At 32.7% G+C, this 23,592-nt stretch overlaps 1 protein-coding gene across 2 annotated transcripts in view; it reads right to left on the reverse strand.

The window, feature by feature from the left end:
- LRP1B (LDL receptor related protein 1B) overlaps positions 1 to 23,592 on the reverse strand; it is a 1,745,675-nt gene that overhangs the window by 683,510 nt on the left and 1,038,573 nt on the right. For both annotated transcript variants that reach the window (XM_020288518.2, XM_076005497.1), the window contains exons 13-15: positions 15,471 to 15,690; positions 13,365 to 13,554; positions 1,930 to 2,052 (exon numbers count right to left, since the gene is read on the reverse strand). In XM_020288518.2, the coding sequence (XP_020144107.2) occupies positions 1,930 to 2,052; positions 13,365 to 13,554; positions 15,471 to 15,690 (533 nt within the window). The remainder of the gene's footprint in view (positions 1 to 1,929; positions 2,053 to 13,364; positions 13,555 to 15,470; positions 15,691 to 23,592) is intronic.

Genomic DNA, 23,592 nt, shown 5'->3' on the forward strand with positions numbered 1-23,592 from the left:
AACAGTAAAGAAACAGACAATTACTTATAAAAATGCATCATTAATAATCCCAAACTTCAAGAATGAAAAGAATATAAATGATCTGAAAGGCATTAATTAAAAATTATGATTACAAAGAATAGTTAGGTACATGATAAGATACTTATCCTAATGTTAAGTAAAAATTAAGGACAAATTAATTATACTGTAGTATGATCCAAAACTGAGAAACAGAAATACAAAATAATCAAGAGTTCACTCTCCAAAATGAAATTATTTAGGATCTAAATTCCAAATGTCCCATTTGCTAGCTATGTGAAATCTGAAAAGTAATTAACCTCAAGGTATAAATAATAAATTATAAAATGAGATCATAATAGTTTCTTCCTTATATAGTTTTCCTAAGGACTAATGAGAATCATAAAAATTTATTGCAAAATGCAACATCCATACAAGTGTAAGGATTCAATAAATCTTACCTATGATTATTAATAGTAGTAGTACAAAATTCCCTAGTGGTATATAATTATAAGGAACTACATTAAAATGTCTTAGTGGTTTATTGCTGAATAGTGGCATTATAAGTTAATTTTTATATTTAAAATATTTTCTTATATTTCTCAAATGTTACACTTTTAAATAGATTTTGAAAAATACTTTTTCACATATTTTCAGAACAAGTAAGATATTACAAATAAATCAAAGTCTTTTTAATTACATTTATTCCTCCTGAGAGATGATCATTATAATTGATGGAAAAAATATGTGAAATATTTATTTAACAGTTCAAGGTGGTTAATTTTATGTGCCAACTTGACTGGACAATGCAGTGCCCAGATATTGGTCAAACATTATTGTGGGTGTGTCTGTAAGGGTGTTTTGAATTAAATTAACATTTGAATTGGTAAACTGAGTAAAGCAGATTCCTCTCCCTAATGTGGTGGGCCTCATTCAACCAGTTGAAGGCCTGAATAGAACATAAAGGCTGACCCTCCCATGGGTAAAAGGAACTTATCCTGTCTATCTGCCTTGAGCTAGGACATAGGCTTTTCCCTATCTTATACATGAACTGAAACATCAGCTATACCTGGGTCTCAAGGCTGCTGACATTTGGACCAGACTTATACCATGGACTTTCATGGATTTCTAGCTTGTTGACTGTAGATCTTAAGACTTATCAGCCTTTATAACCATATAAGTGAATTCCTTATGATAAATCTCTTTCTCTTTCTTTTTCTATATATTCTATTAGTTCTTTTTCTCTGGAGAACTCTAACATACAATTTAAGATTAAATCATTCCAGAAACTTTTATATAGTACTGATGTATGCATAAAATTGTTGCTGTTAGTGTGCTTAAGAGACATGCTATATGGTAGGAAAGAACAAATTTCAAAAGATTCACTTGGGATTAATAAGATACAGTGAATTGAGAAGTGTCAGCACAAGTTAATAAAAGTGACTTTAACTCAGATTAATCAATCCAGGTAATTCACTATCTGGATAGTACATAAATTTCTTGGAAGCTTCTTTTTGGCATCCCTCCTTGCTCTTCACCACCAAAGTTGGAAAACTGAGCCTTCTAAGCCATTTAAAATCATTTGGGGACAATTTTGTGCTTAAACATACTATCCATCTAACCAACAGCTATCCATTTTCAGTTGCAACTGCTTATAGTGAAGTTCCCTTACAACTTCATGAAATACTTGCTTCTGTGGCATATACTTACTTATTTAAATTGTTTACTAAGTCCTAAGTGACAGTGAACTCTGAAAAACCATTATCCATCTGTATATTAATCAGTTAATAATTTACAGTTTAAAAAGAATTGCATGTAAGTAATTATCTGGATTTCTCTTTTCAAGTCTGATTTTAATTCCTTTGGTTTCGTCTGCTTCTAGTCTTCAGAAAGAGTTAAATAAACAATGACTATAACATGAAAAGAACTTACATGTACAAGTTGTCCCATTTTCATCCAAAAGTTGATTATCAGCACAAGCACACACCCGGCCTCCTGGAATGGCCAAGCAAAGTGTACTACAGCCTCCATTATTTACTCGGCACATATTGTCACCTGCAAGAAGAGGAAAGCAAATGTGTCAAAGAACTCTGATCCCAACAAAACTTAGCCAGTTTACGTTCACATTCTTTCTAGGAGATGTACATAGGCAAAATTATGTACACATATATAAGCTATATATATTATATATTTAGTAACATAGTATTACTGCGAAATCATAACTAAATTTAGAAATGTTTGAAAATATATGCTGCATTGGTAGGTAGATAAGAAGAATTTATATGTTTGTTGGAGCTGAAGGAGGTTTGTGTGCAGTTAGGTACTGGGTGAAAGAGGAGGAAGAGAACAGAAAGGTGTCTGTCTTGGATAGTTTTCCAGATTAGGCCTATTGTTTTCAAGTCTGAGTTTTTGGAAAGTAGACCACTGGCTCTAGGAATATGATTTTGGATGCACAGTCAACAGAAAGTGAACGGGTACTGGGGACAAGGGTGGGATATTCTTCATTCTTGTGCAAATAGTACACTGGCATGTCAGTGTGTTGTGAACTCCAGGAAATAGGATTATCTACGAAGACTTAATAATGAGCAGCCCTGTTAGTATAAGGAGAATGTACGTACAGTTCACAAGGACAAAAGTGTTCCAGTAGACCTAAAGAGCGGAGGCACTGATGAAGCATACAATGGACATCAATTTAAGAGGTATTGAGAGGAAATTCATAAAAGTATTATTCATAAACATATGTGAGGCACACTTGGAGACTCTCAGATAAAACTGAGCAAATTCTTGAAGAGGCTACAGATCATGTTTTATATAAGAGTAAATACAATTTAGGTAGTTAACACTTTTGTGCCATTTATTCCTATAAATTGGAAAGGTAAGGAAGGAAGTGTATTTACAGTCATGTGTTGTTTAATGATAGGGATGTATTCTAAGAAATGCGTCATTACATCATGGTATGAACATCACGGAATGTACTTAAAAAAAACCTACATGGCATGCCTACTACTCAACTAAATTATATGGAATAGCCTATTGCTCTTAGGTTACACACCTGTATAACATGTTACTATTCTGAACACTGTAGGTAATTATAAGACAATGGTAAGTATTTGTACATCTAAACAGATTTAAACATAGAAAAGGCACAGTAAAAATATGGAATTATTATCTTATGGGACCACTGTAATATATATGGCCTATAATTTACTGAAAGGTCATTATGCCATATATAACTGTACTTAGCTCTATATGTATAAAATTAAAAAGAACTCGACAAAATTAGCAGTCCATTTATTAGTGTAATTTTCAGGGTCATTTTACACAATGTTGCATTTTTCAAGGTATCAATAAATAAAATTTTGATTATATCAGAAGATCTTACTCAAACATAAATAAAGAGCTTTTAATTACTCAGAAACATACAATAAGACAGTATAAGACAGTAAAATGATTAATGTGCAAATGCCAAAAATGTGACTAAAGTGATAGACTAGGTGATTATACTGTGAGCCTTAGGGGTTGGATGTGTTATGCAGAGAATAATAAGAAGTAAGAAAAAAACTCTAAATGCTGCTGTATGCAATAAATATTCAACACATTTCCATACATTATCATTGTGTACCCACAGATCTGAAAAATGACCTAAAGTATATTATCATCTCTTTTCATTATTCTGAGAAGTAAATTTAATTTGCTATGTTTATGAAAAATAGAAAATCATACATGAAAGCTATAGAAGATAATAATTCAAGATGTAGTATTAATTTCTGAAATCAGAAGGTAATTGAACTTAGCTCAGACTTTTTCCAATAGGTAAATGCAGAAATGTTTTAAGTAGCTTCCAGATATATCCCATGACCATGGGATAAAATTGTAATACTTCATAGGACACATAGGTGTTCTATGTTGTGCACATTATGTTAAATTTATTATATACTTGATATTTTAAATATAAAGTATATATTGAAATTATATATACAATATTTTAGTAACATTCAGATTATAGAAAATTAGAATGTATTCAAAATATTTTGAGAAATATATAAATAGTTAAGCAGTAAGAAATAAGAAATTACTGAAAAAATTTATCAGGATGTATTTTCATATTAAAACATGTTAAATATCATATTATTTAATTCAGTGTTGTTATCCATTCCATTTTCAATGAATATTAAATTTAAGTATTTAGAAACAAATTACTATTATTCAAACTTTAATATATATATCTTTTCTGTGAATACTACATATTAAAAGAGAGGAATTGGTATTTGTTCTGTCATGATAGAAATTTTAAATCTAAATTAGTCTGAAAAATTCCATATCTTTCTTCCTAATTGCTTAGATTTTTTAATTTTAATAGTATCCCATATATTTTTGAATGTCATTATTGAACACATTCTTGATAGAGCTCATATGATAGCCTTTTTTAAAGTTCTGGTAGCTTATAAAACACTTCGTGTAAAAATATCATCTCTAAAACATGTTTAAGGGACTATTTTTTAAACACAGTGCTAACAAAATTTATACATAAATATCAATAAAGGAATCATTCATATATTGATGGCTACCATTATTGAAAATCTATAATCAATCCCAGAGCTAGTTACCTTAAATATATATTACATTTTATTCAATTTTTAAAATAAAATTATAAGGTAGGTTTTATCTCACTTTCAGGTATGATTACTGAATATCTAAGGGTCTAAATGATCCTTCCAATGTTTAGAAATTAGAAATAATCCTTATTAAAATTATTATTATTTCTAGATAATAATTATTATTTATAAAACTTAGAAATAGGATTTTCTTATTCTAAAATTTATGCTTTTAACTCTAAGTTATTTATATATGATATAATCAAATTAGATCAATGAAGGACACTAAAATTATACTAAAACAATAAAGTAAAAGTATAAATTTCTTTAAGAAAGCAGATACTTTTAAAAAGTCAAATATGCAAGGAAAACAAATGAGGAATAGCTTTCAATATCTAGTTCAAGATAGCCATCTGTCTGGGTCAGAAACTTTGTCTTTTTTTCCCAATCTTCTATCTTCCAGAAGAATCATTCCCTTCTTACACACAGTGCCTGGCACATGGTGTGTTTGATAAACATTAATTAAAGGAATGATGAGTGAATGTAACTTCTAGTTATCAGTTTGAATGACAGGAACAATCATTTGGAGTGCAGATAAAAGGGACAAGTGCGTAGATAGATATAAGTCAGTTTCAACAAGTTGAAGGGTCTTATCTCATTTGTATGTAAGTATGCATATATACTCTGTGTACATATTTTGCACTTCAGGGAGGGTTACTTAAAGATGTATTATAACTTCTGTAGAACAGTAATAAAAACACAAATAATATATGAAAACATTTCAGAAGCCTGTATTAGCATCTCATTGTTCTTAGACCTCAGTAATTTAACTTTTGTTAAAAACGTATTTTTTATATATTATGAATGACAGAATATAGACACCAGCACAAAGGAATCCTACTGTTTCAGTCTTCCCCTACTCTGAATTTCCTTCAAATACTGGAAAGAAGAAATCCTCTTTCCTATAAGCTTCCTGGACTTTTGACTTCCCAATGTTTTATCATATGCAAAGTAAGGATTCTCTATACCTAATGTGAAACATATAAACCTATGGAAATTTTTCTTTCTAATTAATGTAGGGATATTTGAGCTTGTAATTTTGAGATAGTAGACATCACTATTAATCCAAAAATTGTATAAAATTGGTAGAGTCGAATCCTGAGGCCATATGAATCATTCATTTAATTTAGGATAATTTCAGGAAGAATTGACTTTGAATGATGTCAGTCAATCTGAGAAACCTTTCTTATTAATAATTTTCTCTCTTTGACAATTATATGCTCACTGAAGATTGTGTTTATATTTGACTTCCTTTGAACCTACTTACGTAAGAAAGAGAGAGAGAGAGAGAGAGAGTGTGTGTGTGTGAGACTGTACTAAGAGCCTAGTATTTTGAGTTTTTTTAATGGTATTTACCCCTGAAATGGGAAATTTGAAAAGAGAAATTTTGTGATCATGGTCCTGTCACTATACCTAAATCTTACTAACCCAGTAAAATAATGTGGTTAATGAACATACCATACATTAAATAAAAACTATGTCTGTTATACTAGTTCTATGTAATCTAAGCTCTCTAAATCCCGGATTGTATAAAAATAGCCAAGGGGAAATTTATATAAAAAAATATATATTTGAAAACAAAATTTATCAATAATAAAACAACAATGACCAAACAAAACCTTTGTTATTTTCCTTCTATTTAAAAGTACAGTAGTTATAAAGTTTTCAGAAATAAAATCAGCCACATAAATTAATCACAGAAAAGTACTTTGTGGTCAGATGAATCTGAATTTCAGTCTGTTTAGTCTCTAGCTCACTGTGTTTCCTGAAGGGTAAATGGCTACATCTGTCTAATCCTTGCTTTTCTCATATGTAAAATAGAAATCATTAGTACCTATCTTAAATGTCTTTTGTGAGATTTAAATAACAATGCTTAACCCACTCCCTGGTAATTATAATAATTATAGATAATTCTTAGTTAACTATATTATTAATTCTTAATAATAACTATATTATTAATTAATACATTCTTAATTAATACATGCCATCTATTTGCATAAAATGATCTATTTTTAATTGGATATGGAATACTATTCATCAACTCTTATTAAAATATTACTTAGTTTTGATGATCTTATTCTCTAAAATGTAGAAAATATCAAAGTGTGCTTTTAAACCTAGAGAATAAAAATATAAAATGTGTTATTTTAGATAATCTCTGCTCTTTATATGAGGAATTTCAAAAGGTTCTAAAAATTGTTCTAAATATCTAATAATGATGAAGAAGGAAAGCTTATAAATTTTATTGGAAGAAATGACAGTAGCATTTGAGAAAAATATCCTGACACTATAAGAATTACTTACAGATTCATTCCTAAAGGTAAAGGTAGCTGTTTATCATGATATCTATCTATCTATAGATAGATATCATGATAAACAGCTACATATATACATATATATATATATATATATATATATTCCTGAGATTGGCTGGTGTATTACCAAGTAATTTGACAAGTGTCTTTTCTGATAGAGAGCTGAAAAGGATCTGATTAGTTGACTAATTTTCTGACATTGACTCTAAAATATTTAGTAGTTATATTACTATCATCTTTGTGTTCCTGCCAGGTGGTGTGTGGGTGTATATATATATATATATATATATATATATATATATATATATACATTAATACTATTTATCTATTTATCTGTACATATTCACACATATATGTATAAATACTATATATAAATAAATATACTCTACATATATTATATACATAAAATAACATCATTTAGGCTATATTCTCTTTGAGAGGTGGAGCGAGAGGATGAGCACACACAAGAGAGATACTACAAGGTTATATAAGACTAGTTTCTTTCATTCCATGAAGAAATGGAGATATGTATGACTTAGGAATTTAGTTTTCTATTGAACTGCTATAATATTATCCTTTAAAAAACAGCTTAACAGGACAGTAGGTAGCCAAAGTTTATGTGTCACTGATTATATATTTTCAACTATTTATTAACATCTGATGTTCAAAAGATGCAAGGAGAAACACCACTGAGAAAAAATTATGATAAGAAAATTATGGTAAGATGACATGCCCACATTTGAACATCTAAATGCATTTTATTTCATAATCCAGCTAGTTTGATCAATGTAGTAAAGATACTAAAAATTTAGATCTTGAGTAGATATTCAATTTCAATGTCTATTGACTGAGTAATAAAAGATGTTAATCAGGAATCCTTTCCACATTGTATCATCTATTTAAAGTTAAGCACTAGATAATTCTTAGTGATATGAAGATTGGGTAGAAAATTCAAACCAATTGATTAGTTCACCTAAGTTAATCAATCCATTTGGCTGAATGCATTCACTCAGTAAGATAAAACATAATGATTTCTATAATTAATATTGTTACATAGTTTATTAATTAAAACTAAGTTCCAATTTTGATGTCCCTATAATCAAAAAGGGGAAGAAGCACTTTTAAAAGACTAATGTCTATCCAAGGGCCAGCATTAGAAAATTATAGGTTAATGGCTCCTTTCAGAACACCATATACATTCCACTATCAGAATTAAGTACCTTGTTTTATATTATTGTAACACATTACTCCATTGAGTATTTATTTACAATGTTTATATATTAAATTCCCACAGTCTGGGAATGAGGGCAAATGCCTAGATAGATTCACTCTGCTGCCATTGTCACCTCAACAGTGAGACCCTGGTCAGAGAAATCCCCACAATGCCAGCCTGTATGGAGAAGATCTCACCCAGCCCCCAACTTCCCACAAGGACCTGAGGAATAACTCCTCGGTAGCAAAAATATCATGCAGCACCAGCTTGAAATGTGGCAATTTCAGAATAACAGGAAAAACAAACAAACAAAAAAAAAACAGGTGCACCATGGGCTTTTAGTGCACACCCTTCTCCCCTGCCACATCAACATTTCAGAGTGGGCAAAAAGCACCATCTAGGGAGTTCTCCTTCTAATTAAGCAAGAGAGTTCCCAGCAAAGAAGATCAGACACCCTGCAAACCTATTAGGCACGAACCCAGAAAAGTGTATTCAAATGAGAAGAAACTAGCAAAAGAACCCTGGCAATGTGAAAAAAAAAGTTTGATACCTCCCAGGGATCACGATGGAGCTACAGTAGTGTGTTCCAACCACAAGGAAATTGCTGAAATGACAGAAATGGAAATAAGAATATCGATGGCAAATAACATGAGTGGAATTGAAGAGAAAGTTGAAAACCAACAAAAAGAAGCCAAAAGAGTTTTTAAGGATATCAGTGAAAAAATCAGTAAAGAGCTAGACAACATAAGAAAGAATATAATATAATTTAAAGAAATGAGTCATTTAGGGAATTTCAAAACACAGCAAAAAACTTCCATAATAGACTAAACCAAGGAGAAGAAAGACTCTCAGAGCTTGAAGGCAAGGCTCTCAAGCTAATTGAGTCATTCAAAGAGGCAGAGAAAAAAAAAAAAAAGCCTGAGAAATCATTTAGAGAATGTGGGATTATGTGAAGTAAACTAATATATGAATTACAATTATCCCATATGGAGAAGAAAAAGAGATCCAACAGAAAAAGCCAGATGGGTTCACAGATGAATTCTACCATACCTGTAAAGAAGAGCTGGTACGGATACTGCAGAAGCTATTTCATAAAATCAAGAAGGAGGGAATCCTCTCTAACTCATTCTATGAAGCCAGTATCACCTTGATACCAAAGCCAGGAAAGGACACAACAATAAAGAAAACTAAATAGAAGTATCCCTTATGAACTAGATGCAAAAATCCTCAATAAAATACTAGCAAACTGAATTCAACAGCACACCCAAAATATAAACCACTGTGACTAAATGGGCTTTATCCCAGTAATGAAAGGTGGTTTAACATATGTAAATCAATAAATGTTATTCACCCCACAAACAGAAGCAAAAACAAAGACCACATGATCATCTCAATAGATGCAGAAAAGCATTTAACAAAATGCAGCATCCTTTCATTATAAAAACACTCAGTAAACTAGGCATAGAAGAAACTTATTTCAAAAATTTGAAAGCCCTATATGGCAAACAAACATCATACTGAATGGGGAAGCATTGAAAGCATTCCCCCTAATAAATGTAACAAGATATTGTTATCATTATTATTTAACATATTCCTGGAATTCCTAGCCAGAGCAATCAAGCAAGAGAAAGGTATCCGAGTTGGGAAAGAAGAGGTCAAATGATGCTATTTGCCAATGATATGATCTTGTTTCTAGAAAATCCCAAAGACTACACCAAAAGACACCTGGAATTGATAAATAAATTCAGCAAAGTCTCAGGTTACAAAATCAATGTACATGAATCTGTAGCATTTCTATATACCAATCACAATAAAGCTGAGAGAAAAATCAAAGACTCCACAGCATTCACAATAGCTTCAAAGAAAATAAAATGTTTAGGAATATACTTCATTAAGGAGGTGAAAAATCTCTGCAAGGAGAATTACAAAACACTGAGGTGAGAAGTCGCAGATGATACATACAAGAGAAAAAAAATGCATCATGGTCATAGATTGGTAGAACTGGCAATGTTAAAATTGCCAATGTTAAAATCTGTACTTCCCAAAGTGATTTATAGATTCAGTGCAATCCCATTAAAATACCAATGTTATATTTCACAGATCTAGAAAAAATAATTCTTTGCTTCTTTGGAACCAGAAAATAGCCAAAATAACCTGAAGCAAAAAGAACAAATCTGAAACCATCACACTACCAGACTTCAAACTATACTGCAAGGTTGTAGTAACCAAAACAGCATGGACTTGGCACAAAAATAGAGGTACAGACCAATGGAATAGAACTGAGTACCCAGATATGAAACCATATACCTATAGCTAACTGATCTTTGACAAAGCAGAGAACAGCATACACTGGGGAATGGAATCCCTATTCATTAAATTATGCTGGGAAAATTAGATAGCCACATGCAGAAGAATGAAATAGGACTCTTATCTATCACCACTCACAAAAATTAATTCAAGATGGGTATGGTCAAAAGACTCAAATGTAAGGCATGAAATCATAACAATTATGAATGAAAATGTAGGAAAAACTCTTCTAGATATCAACTTAGGCAAAGAATTTATGACTAAGACCCCAAAGACAATTACAGAAACAATAAAAATAAATAAATTGGACTTAATTAAATCAAAAAAGACTTATGCACAGGAAAATAATCAACAGAGTAAATAGACAACCTATAGAATGAGAGAAAATATTCACAAACTATATATTCAACAAAGGACTATTATCCAGAATCTACAAAGAACTCAAGCAAATCAGCAGGAAAAAAACAAACAAAGCTATTAAGAATTGAGCAAAGGGTAAGAAAAGATGCTTTTCAAAAGATGATACACAAATAGCCAACAAACATATGAAAAAATGCTCAATGTCACTAGTCATCAGGGAAATGCAAATTAAAGCCACAATGAAATCTGACCCCTGTCAGAATGCCTATTATTAAAAATTCCAAAACCAATAGATGCTTGAGAAAGGAGTCCTTATACACTGTTGTTGGGACTGCAAATTAGAACAATCTCTATGGAAACAATATGGAAGTTTTTCAAAGAAGTAAAAGAAGACCTATTAGTTGATCTTGAAATCCCACTACTTAGTATCTACCCAAAGGAAAAGAAGTCATTTTATCAAAAAGACAACTGCACTAGAATGTTTATTGTAGCACAATTCACAATTGCAAAACTCTGGAATCAACCCAAGTGTCCATCAATTCAAGAGTAGATTGGCAAAATGTGGTATACATATATGGAGTACTGCTCAGCCATGAAAAGGAATGACTTAATGTCTTTTTCAGCAATTTGGATGGGACTGGAGACTATTCTAAGTGAAGTATCTCAAGAATGAGAAAACAAATACCACATGTACTCTCTAATAATTTACAACTAATATATGGGCACACATGGGCACAGAAAGAAGTAAAAAATGTTGGAAATCAAGAAGAGAGAGCAGGAGTAAGGGAGGCATAAATTCATACCTAACAGGTACAATGAACACTATTTAAGCAACGGGCACACTTATAGCCCTGACTAAAGCATTATAAATCTATCTATGTAACAAAAATATTTGTACCCCCTTAATATTTTTATATAATTTTTTTTAAAAAAAGGAAAATGTATATGTTTATTAACTGGTGTAATGATGCCCAGGAAACTAGTAATTGTAACATTAATGGGAACAATACTCCTGAAAACAAGACCTAACGGAGATGAGAAGGGTTGTTCCTAAGATAGTTTTGGTTCCAGTTCAGGGTAGATAAACTATAGTAGTGGTGGGGAGAAGGGTGTGATGTGTACGCAAATGTAACAGAAAATATTACCCTTTGATCTATCTAGACAATTGTCTCTATTCATTTCTTGTTCACAGCTGTAGCTTAGACTACCACATAATTTCAGTTTTATTCCTTTGAAAGATAACTTTATCTTTTACTAGCTATTGATATTTCTCAAATTATATACTTCCATTATTTTATAAAATTGTGCTATGTCATAGCCAAGCAATTTTAATATAGTAGAAAGAACTTGAAACCCTTGAATGAGATAGTTTGCTTTAAGATCTTTGATTTAGCTGAATTACAGCTAAATCAAACACTTTGTTGCTAGATAACTTCCTATGACAACATATGCACTAGAAAAATCAGGATATAATTTATTCACTATTTATTGAAATGTTTGCTCATTAAATTTTCACAAGGATATTTCCATGAAAAAGAAACGACTATTTTGATTCATAAAAAAATTTACTACATAATTTACTAAACTGCTTTCTTTGTTTAATACCTAAATTCTGAGTAATACTCTTTTATTTTATTTATTTATTTTTTGAGACAGGGTCTCACTTTGTTGCCCCGGTTAGAGTGCCATGGCATTAGCCTAGCTCACAGCAACCTCAAATTCCTGGGCTCAAGCGATCCTTCTGCCTCAGCCTCTCGAGTAGCTGGGACTACAGGAATACACCACCATGCCTGGCTAATTTTTTTCTATTTTTGGTAGAGATGGGGTCTCTCTCTTGCTCAGGCTGGTCTCAAACTCCTGAGCTCAAATGATCCACCCTCCTTGGCCTCTCAAAGTCCTAGGATTACAGGAGTGAGCCACCATGCCCGGCCTTAAGTAATACTCTTTGTTGATATACTAATAAATATTAATAACTCATGCAGATAAAACATATAACAATATTATCTGATTTTAATAAGGCATGAATATTATGGTAGATTGTTTTACTTTTTACATCATCTAAAATAATTACATGTTCCTCGAATATATATAGAAATAAACCAAGTAAATATACTAAGATACTTTCGAAAGTAACATTTTTATTATATAATATATTTTTCAATAGTCTTCAAAGGAAGTTTTTCTCACTGATCATAGCATTTACTCTTTGAAAACATTAAGATAATTTTTTTTCCTTTAAATAAATGATAGGCTTCTTTGGTGAAAATGACAAGAAAAAGGAAATAGAGAAAACTTTGAACTTCACTTACTCAAGCTGAATTCTCAGAGTTACTCAGGCTATTTAGAATAAAAAATAAATTTTAATGATAATAAAGTCTAAGATTTGGTTGACTTTGGAGCAAACTGTCCATCTTTTATCATAAAACTTTAGCAACACTGTCAAAATAAAACCTTTTTATAACTACTGTGAAGTATTTTATGTGAAACTCAGAAGCAATTTTCTTTGTTTTTTAATACCTTGTTGTTTTCGTGGATCATAAATCTGAAGCCCAAACAGGGGTGGTCTTTCATGCCTCAATAATGTCACCTCACTTGTTATCAAATCTAGTTGAAAAATGGAACCATTCATATAATCAGTCCAGAACACATAATTCCCATGATGCGATAGTCCAAAAGGATGGTTCAATTCTTTCCCACTGTAAACAATCTGTAAAATATAAACACATTGTGAAAAATCAGAACTGACCTTCAGAAACATAACTAAATATTTAAAGAAAATTATATTCAAATAAGTGTAATAGATAATAATCTAACTCATATCTTAATTCATATTTTTCCAGTAGATTTGAAAATTAGATTTCACAATGTGAGCATATTTTTCTGGTTTAGGGCATGCTATTTGAAGGAGACCGTCTACATTTCATCCATTTAAATTATCTCATTTATGGCACTATTAATATGGTCAAGAACACAAACATTAAAATGACTTTGCCTAACTCTCATTCCTATCTCACTTCTTGATGATATTCCAGCATCATATCCTAGGATAGAAAATGATCTGAATAATTAGTGCTATTATGTATATTACAATGTTGCTCTTACAATAACCACCGATAGAACATATTTGAATGGCACTAGGTGTAAAAAAGATCCTCCTACTTTAATTGGGTCAATGCAAATTGAATAAATCTAGGAGCTGACTGGAAAGAAGGTAAATGTTTTAATTTTAAACATAGTAACCTTTATTAGTAGTAAATAGATAAGACTCACTGGCAAATTTCAATTATGATTACCTTAATATATTCATTATACTCCAGTTATATTTTTTTGTTATTGTTTAAATGGAGGAATCATATGATAAACAAGTCTTGTATTACATGTAGGATTGTAGAAGAGGAATAAATAATGCCTCCAATAATGATAGTACTTTTTCACCCTTCACTATATATAAAATCATAATGACTACAACATGAGAAAGCATTTAGTATTCACTTCATTTAACATTAGAAAATTGAAAAAGTTACCCAAATAATTTACGATCAGAAATTCAGGTTTTGATCCTTTTAACTAAATTCTTCATGCCAATTATCACATAATGAATAATTGTGACAGTTTTAAATTTTTTTCCAAACCTTATATAGGTTAAAATATGCTGACCATTAAAGTGTTGTGTATTAAATAGATTGCATACATACTATCATCTTCTAAGAAATCACAAATATTTATTTAGCACCTGTTAGGTATGTGACATCAAGTTAAATGTCAATCAATTGTATTTATTTAGGGAAAATAAAATATTGTCAGTCAACCGATGACTGAAATAGTCTTAACTGAGTAGTGTAGCATAATATTTATTTCTCAAGCAGTATCCACTATGAAAAGGCTTAGCCAAATTTGCAAAAAGGAAAGAAATGTAATGTGAAAGGAAGCATTTTGACAATTTCTACCTTTTCATTTTTTTATTATTTAAATAACAGTTGAATTCTGTTCATGGTGCTGCATGTGGTTTGGTAATTGTAAGATGAAACATAGAGTTGCTATTTTGTCAACTATTCCTTTGTCTCACAGTCAACTGCATCATCCTCAATTTTACCCAAGAATTTCACAATCATTTTGTAATGATTCCAGCAAACAAGAAGAGGAAACTGGTATCTATTCATACCAGTAGGCTTGGAGTTCAGTTCATTCCTACTATGTGCTTTAGTTCCAATGTTACAAAGTTCTTTCTCCAAATAAGTGCATCATAACTACTTTCTTATAATATATAACATTAAATTTCAGCTGCAGATCTTGAACATATTTGAATAGAGTAGGGTTGCTTGGTCATAGAAAACTCATCAATAATGTAGAAAAACTGCATTTCAAAACAGCTCTGATATCCTGAGAGCTTCTTTTAAAAATCCCACAAATCCTGGCATACCACAGTGAGCTGGGCCTGGTCTCCCGGAGGCAAGTGCCAGCTGTACTACTTAATGCTTAGCCTCCTTTAGCCACCCCACAGAGAATATTGGCAGCCACCTCAGGAGGGGTAAAAATAAACTTGAAAGTATTTTTAACACAACACAACAAGGCTCTGTGAAAGAAGAAGCCTGTGGGTTAAAAACAGCAGCATTTGTCTTTTACCTTCCTGTGAGTTCCATTCAAAAACACTTTTTCAATATGATCATAATAGGCATCACACCAGTATAATGTGTTGGTGTGAAAGTCCAGAGTTAAACCATTTGGCCACAGCATCTTTGAAGTCACAAAAATCTGCCGATTGAAGCCATCCATCCAGGCCTTCTCAATCCTTCCCACGCTGTCATCTATTTCATCTTCCTCCCAGTCTGTCCAATACATCCAACTAAGACATTAAAAAACAAGAGGGCAGACATGTTATTTCAACCAGCCACCATATAAAGAGACACTTACTTAGATTTAGCCCTTCTGTAAAATCTAATTACATTCTGGTTTGTTTTCCTATCTAAATGCTTATCTGTCAAAGGGAGGGGGCAGCAGTGAAGTTTTAAGGGCAGTAAATATTTGCTCAGTGGTAACAGTCTGCTTAGCCTTGTTATAGAAAATCCACTACCACCACTATCACACTTACTGGCTTCATGTATTAATTAACCTGGTAGTAAATGCCAAATATCTATTTTCTTCGATATTGATATTAACTCTAGAAAATTATTTTGGGAGGCATTGCTATTTTTAAATGTTGTCCACTTCAAAAAGTATATAATCAATTATGTGATTGAAAAGTAGACTGACTTTCATGAGACCCACAGCATAGTTGATTATCTACTCCAGGCTTTATTTAATCTCAGATGAATTATTACTTTTTCAGATAGGCGATTGGATTTCCTTTGTTCTAAAGGGCACAGTCATACTGAGTTTGTTTGGCCAGGTCTAATTTGTCTTCCTGATGCAAATTATCTATGCTTTATTACTGCTTATTATGAACCCAAAACCCACAGAAGATGATTTAGCTGCACATAAGTTTAATAACAGCAGGTTGACTGACCTTGAGATTTTGAGCTTCAATTTTTATCTCAAACAAAGGCATCTGCTTTTAAAAACAAATCTTTTGTATAAGCTCTAACAGTGGGAGAGGGGTCCTTGAGCTAATGTTCCAATTCCCTCATGAATAAGGTTAAAACCCACCACATGTGTTGTCTTAGGGTCATGTGAAAGTTCTGGACTTATTAATTAAAGTGTAGGGTTTAATTCAATCACTTCATATACAACTTTATAAAGCCCCAGTGCTTTTCTAAGCTGCTAATCCTAGAAATACCCTTATTAGACGCCCTGCCTCCCATATTTTGTGGAACCTAAAGAAGTTCTGAGGTAATTTGGGAAAAATCTGTATACAGGACTAAAAATCCTACTGTGATTTACTAAACTGGCAGATTTGGGAAAACTGATGTAACATACCATTCATTATTTTATATCAATTAAGCTCTTTTTAAACTCTCTTTTAGAAGTTTACAATTACGTTGATATGCCTTTTTAGATCTGAGTAAGTATATTGAGACTGTTGAATTTTACTAATTCTAGAAATACATATGGCAATATGCCTGTTTGTATCCTGTATTTCCTTAAAGTGGTTTTATCATTGGGTCAATTTAGGAATAAACAGGAGAGTCATTCTTTTTGCTCTAATTCTGTGTTAGTTATGTATAAATACTTGGGTTCAGCTGTATAAATTAACTATGTAAAAGTAAAATATATAATTTGTTCATCTCTATTGATATTTTCTTGAAATCTTATAAATAGGTAATCAATGCAGTTTTATTGTTGCTAATTCATAACTTGTTAAAATTGTAATTATCTTTCCCTATAGCTCTTCCTTTTGATCATGGTGACACACTTTTTTTTCTATAACTAACCTGAACCATATATACATTTGTACATACATACACAGAAAAAGAGGGATAAATTTGGATATTCTACAAATGTAGTATGTTGTTTTACTGCTTGAAAAAAAAAAGAATTGTGAACTGATCCATTACTACTGTTATTTTTATTCAAACAAAGTACAAGAGAAAGCATTTTTCTAAGTAAACAATGCCAATCTAGTAGAGGCAAAATATATATGTGATCATCATCTACTCATTTAATTATGTTTAAAAGTATATTATAAAAACTTTATAATCAATATCATATGATGACGATAATTCTTAAATACACAAAATAGGAAATATAACCTATAAAATAAGCAAGAGCTAATACAAATATTTTTCTAAGTGGGACTCTTGATAGTCAACACACAAACATTAGGTTAATATGGCCTTCTGCTAATATAGCATGAAAAATTCTATCTCTTTTTACAAGACCTGTTCAAATACAATTTTTTCCCCTCTATGACATTCTTTAATTTGCCAAGTAAAGGGTGACTAGCTCTGAGATGAACATAATGTACTTCTTAGAAGATCTTATTTGTGTACTTTTACTGCCCTCACAAACCTTGCTTGGTCAGATATTTTTTCTATTTCTCTTTTAACTGTTGAACACATGCATATATGTTGCGCTCATGTGCACGAGCACACACATGCGCACGCACAGACTGCTTTTGTTTGTTTTTGCCTTGTGCTTAATTCTATGTAGGCTGGTCAATTTTTGATAAAGGTAATCCCTAGCCTTTGTGGAGATTAGAGTCAAAATAAGCTCTTTCCTCTGTTTCTTAGTAACACTTTTCAGTTCTTTTATAATATTTATTGTATGTATCATATTTAATAGTATTGCATGCTAATGATTCTAATTAAAATTAAAATAATTAAGGGCACAGAGTATTCCTTATTCATAATTGCACCCTGGGATATTAAGCTTAGTTTTATTGAGATTAATTATGTTCTCTTCTCTTGACCAACCTTAGAAAAATAAATAAATAAAAATAAAAATAAATCGTGTTCTCAGATTGAATTGCAATATGGGGTGGCCAATACTAGAAATATTTAAATCCTTAAATGCTTCACTGCTATGGAAATAGAATACATGTGTGTTTATCATTGAAAAACTTGACTTAGCTGATAACGAGGGAAGTGTGGTACTATAAGATAGGGATATAAAAGGAACCTGTTCAGGGGGAAAATATGTACTCAGCTTGGATGTATTACATATAGATGATATTTTAACATGTCAGAACTGGAGGTGTAAGTTTTTATGTTATTGATATAAATTGTGAAATGTGAAATTATTGCAAATAAGTGAGTTCATTTGTAGTTATGAGTTTGAGGAACAATGCCATAATATTCTATTTCTCCTCTAACTTTATCCCCATTTCAACAATTGTTGAGGTCTGCCAATCTCATTCTTTTAGTGTCTCCTATCTCATCTCTACTTTTCTGTTCCTATTACAAATGCTGTTATTCAAAAGGATCTCCTACAGGCCATTCTTTTTCAAGCCTATTTCATTTCTCATACAGCTGTCATATTGCCATCATTTGTTTTGAGGACTTTTATCCTCAAAACCTTCCAATTATTCTATCATCACCAAAATACATTTAAACATTTTATCATAAGCTTGATGATTTCTGCATGCTTCTAGTTTTATCTTTTATGATGTTCTTTCATATGCACTGTGCTCTAACCTTAATGAAGTCATCACACTTCAAACCTACCACTAACTTCACTGCCTTTAAACTATTACTTATAGTGCGCCTATAATTATATCATGTATAAGGCACCAACAATTATTTTAATAACTAAATTTGCATGGTTTATTTCTATTTCTACTGTCTTCCAATCCACTTTCCATGAAAAAATAAGATTATTCTTTTTAAAATGTAAATTTGATTATGTCATTTCTATATTTTACTCTCTCACTGATGAGAAAATACAAAGTTCCCATCATGGCTGGCAAGGCCCTGCTTTTCTTTCAGATCTCATCTTCAGTCACTTTTCCCTCTTGCTATCTACAATCCAGCACCACTGTTTTCATTTCAGTTCCTCTGAAGTCCAAGCTTTTTTCCAGTTTAAGATCTTTAAATGTACCATTTTATTAATCTCAAATATTCTTTCCTCCATTCTCCATGACCAGTTCCTTCTGTACAATTGAGTCTCAGCTTATATGATGCCTTTGTAGAGAGGTTTTCTCAGCAAACCTATTTAAATAGGTTTCTACCTGTTAGTCTCCATCATATAGACCTATTTATTTTTCTCTATAACTTTGGTCTACTGAAATTACATTTGGTGCTTATTTATTTATTGCTTATTTGGTACTTATTTATTGTTATATTTCTCCACTGTCCATCTCACAAATAACACAAGATGCTTTGTGAGGGTTAAGGCTATGCCTGTTTTCTTAACAACTATATATCTATTGCAGAGCTCTGGACATAGCATATTGTCAGAGAAAAAATATGTATGTGCTTAAATACACACATGCACATTCACATATACATATACACATAAGCTATTTTTTCAGATTTGTGCACAGTAGCATTATTCTATTTGAAAATTTGTGTTCATTGGAAGAGATATAACAACCACTCTTTGTAGCATGAAAGGTAAACAGAGGGTTAGTTGATTGACGGTCATAATAGAGATACAGATATTGTCTCAACGAAAAGAAAAAAAAATCCTATCAATGAGAATTGCCTCCCAAAAGTGTGAACTATGTAGATGCTGAGGTTTCAAACATAAGTCGGATGCCTAATTACTTGGGAGATGTTGAAAAGGATTCCCGAATTTGATGAGAAAGATGAAACCAGTGGTCTCTAATTTTTTTTTCTAAATTATATGATTCTATGTATGGCCTCCACATTTATGTCATCTCTCGGAGCACACTATAGACCTTTTAACACTATCAGAAAATATTTTTCTCTAACAGAATACTGAAAAGAAAAATGCTGTCCTAAGACATATTTGGACATTCTTGCTTCAAGTAGAATTGGACAGCTGGAATAAATATTCTCTCTAAAAATTAAGATAGGCTTGGTCCAACAGTAAGATAGATGACCTGGTTTAAAAGTCTGGGAATGAAACATATAATTATAGAATCCACACATAAAATCAGTGAGATTTCTTTATAATTATGCCTATGAAAAAACATAAAATGGAGTTCATCCACTGCCTAGGAAGATGCATCCTGACTGTAATTGGAGCTACTCTTAACACAAACAATTCCACAAACTGCAATTCAGTGATCTCAGTTTATAAGGGATTCACATGTCTCCTATGTAATTAAATATGTTTTTTCCATGGGGGAGGGGGGAAAGGGCAATAGACATAACTTTAACATTTGTAACCCCATAATATGCTGAAAAAAATATATATATTTTTTAATATGTGTGTAGTAAGGTATAAAGAGTATCCACTTTTTGAAGTTATTTTGAAAAAATGACATATAAGCCATGAATAGAAAACACACATACAAAATAGTTGTAAACATAACATACGCAATACATTCATTTAATTCTGAAATTCTGCTAATATTCCACATTTCATTTATATTTCTATTACTGTAAGTACAATTTTGCATTCAGGTAACAGGTGTGAATAAAAATCAAAAGAAAATGTGTTACTTAGAATTGAACAAAATATTCCATTCTAAAACAAATAACATATACCATAGAATGATGCCCCTATATGGAAATTACAATTGTATCTAAAATTATGTGATTGCCATCTTGGACCAATAAAAAGCAGTGAAATATAGTTGCCAAGAGTAAAGTCCTAGAGACAGGCTGCTTGGGTTTAAATATCTATCCAGTCTCTTATTAATTGAATGGTCTTTTGTAGGTAAGTTATCAGTTTCTTGTTTATAAAACAGGATTGAGAATAGTAATTAATGCAAAAAGTTATTGTGAGAATTACAGAATAGGAGCATAGTAACCTATTTAATAAAATGCCTGGCTCATAGTAAATGTACAAAGTAAATTTTACTATTTTTTTGAACACGTTAAATTACAATTGCCTTTAAATAATTAAACTGATTGATTCCAACATTGAATTGATTTTTTATGTGGGTATTAGGCTATTTAAAGAATTATCGTCCCCCTCTCCCTGGTGGGGATATAGTCTAAACTCTGGGGCCCAGAGATCAGACCTGCAGACCAGATCCCGTGCACCGAGGTCTCACATTGCCCGGGGCACAGAAGGGATATACGTAAACAGCCTACTGAGGTGTGTGTGCCTTCAGGGGCAGATCAGCGTCCCAAAGGGAGGCCGTGAGCCCAGCCCAGGTGGCTTTCCTGCACAGGGAACCTCCCCACCGGCATCACAGTCAGGGGAGGCCTGGTGGTGTGTGGTCTGGTCTGCTGACAGAGGCCCAGGACTAGCTGCGGAGTTGGGGAGGGTGGAAAGAAGCCAGGCCCGCTCCAGACTGTGAGTCTCAGACAGCCTCACCCCACACTCCCAGACGTAGACTTTCTGACTGAGGGGAGTCATTCCAGCCCCTCCCTGACAGCTTTTCATGGGAGCAGAGAACAGAACGTTGACCCCTGCTAACAACATTGGTGGTACCTGAGGGCAGGCTTACCCAACTGAGCTCTGCCCAGACACTCTCCTAGACCAGCCCTCACTGAGGGGTGTTGAAAAGGACACACCTGGAAGTCCCAGGGCCCCACTGACCACCTGAGGCACTAGAGTGCCTCTCTACAGGAACAAGAGCTGATAACAGGACACAAAAACAACAGCATAGCCTGTACAAGCAAGCGCCACCTACTGACAGGGACGGCATCCTGCACAGCCTTTTCACGGCACCCACTGACTCATTATACAGGGAGTGGTCGAATCTCACCCACAGACACCACCAAACAACTCAGAAACTAAAGGCGTGTGAATACCCAAAGGAAAACCTAAAGGAAAGAAACAACAACTGATCGACATGGGAAGAAATCAGCGAAGGAACTCAGGAAATATGAAGAACCAAACGGAAAACACACCCCCAAAGAGGAGCACCAGCCCCCTAGAAACGGACACCAACCCAAATCAGGCAACCAAAATGACAGAAGAGGAATTTCGTGTGTGGATCATAAGAACGCTCACCAACCTACAACAACAACTCAATAACCAACACAAAGAAACCACAAAAAGCCTCCAGGACCTAGAAGAAAAGTTCACTAAAGAAATAGACAAAATGAAGAAAAGTTTAACCAAACTGCTGGAAATGAAGAATCAATTCAGAGAACTACAAAATACAGTGGAAAGTCTCAAGAACAGGGTAGATAAAACAGAAGAAAGAATCTCAGAGACTGAAGATAACACCCTCCAACTAAATAAAACCATCACAGAGATAGAGCAGAGAAACAAGAGAAAAGAGCAAAGCCTACAAGAGATGTGGGATTATGTGAAGAAACCTAATGTGAGGGTCATAGGGTTACCAGAAGGGGAAGAGGACAACACCCAAGGGTTGGACAAGCTATTTGAAGATATAATAGATGAAAATTTCCCAGGCCTTGCTCAAAATCTCGATATACAAGTTCAAGAAGCTCAGAGGACTCCTGGGAGATTCAATGCAAACAGGAAGACGTCACGACATGCAGTCATCAGACTGACCAAAATATCGACTAAAGAGGCCCTTCTAAGAGCTGTAAGAAGAAAGAAGCAAGTGACATACAAGAGAAAGCCAATTTGAATAATACCAGACTTCTCTAATGAGACTTTACAAGCAAGGAGAGACTGGGGCCCCATTCTCACTCTTCTGAAACAAAACAATGCCCAGCCTAGAATCTTATTACCTGAAAAACTAAGCTTTGTATATGAAGGAGAAATAAAGATATTCTCAGATAAGCAAAGTCTCAGAGAATTCACCAAGACAAGGCCAGCCCTACAAAAAGTACTCAAAACAGTGTTACACATGGAACACCATAATAAAAACTCACAAATATAAAAACAACCAAAACCCAAAGATTAAAGGCCAGATATTACAATGGCTCAAAAGAGAAATCAAAGCAACAACATCCAACCCAACAGAATGAACAGTAATCTACCTTACCTATCAGTTCTCTCAATGAATGTCAATGGCTTAAACTCTCCACTCAAGAGACATAGGCTGGCTGAATGGATAAGAAAATACAGGCCAAGTATATGCTGTCTTCAGGAAACACATCTAACCTGCAAGGATGCATATAAACTAAAAGTAAAAGGGTGGAGATCAGTATTCCAAGCAAGTGGAAGCCAAAAGAAGAGTGGCGTGGCAGTTCTAATTTCAGATGATTTAGTTTTTAAACCAACAAAAGTAGTGAAAGACAAAGAAGGTCATTATATAATGGTGAAGGGCACAGTTCAACAAGAAGAGATAACAATTTTAAATATATATGCA

The sequence above is a fragment of the Microcebus murinus genome, chromosome 8, assembly GCF_040939455.1.
Source record: "Microcebus murinus isolate Inina chromosome 8, M.murinus_Inina_mat1.0, whole genome shotgun sequence".
Lineage (NCBI taxonomy): Eukaryota > Metazoa > Chordata > Mammalia > Primates > Cheirogaleidae > Microcebus > Microcebus murinus.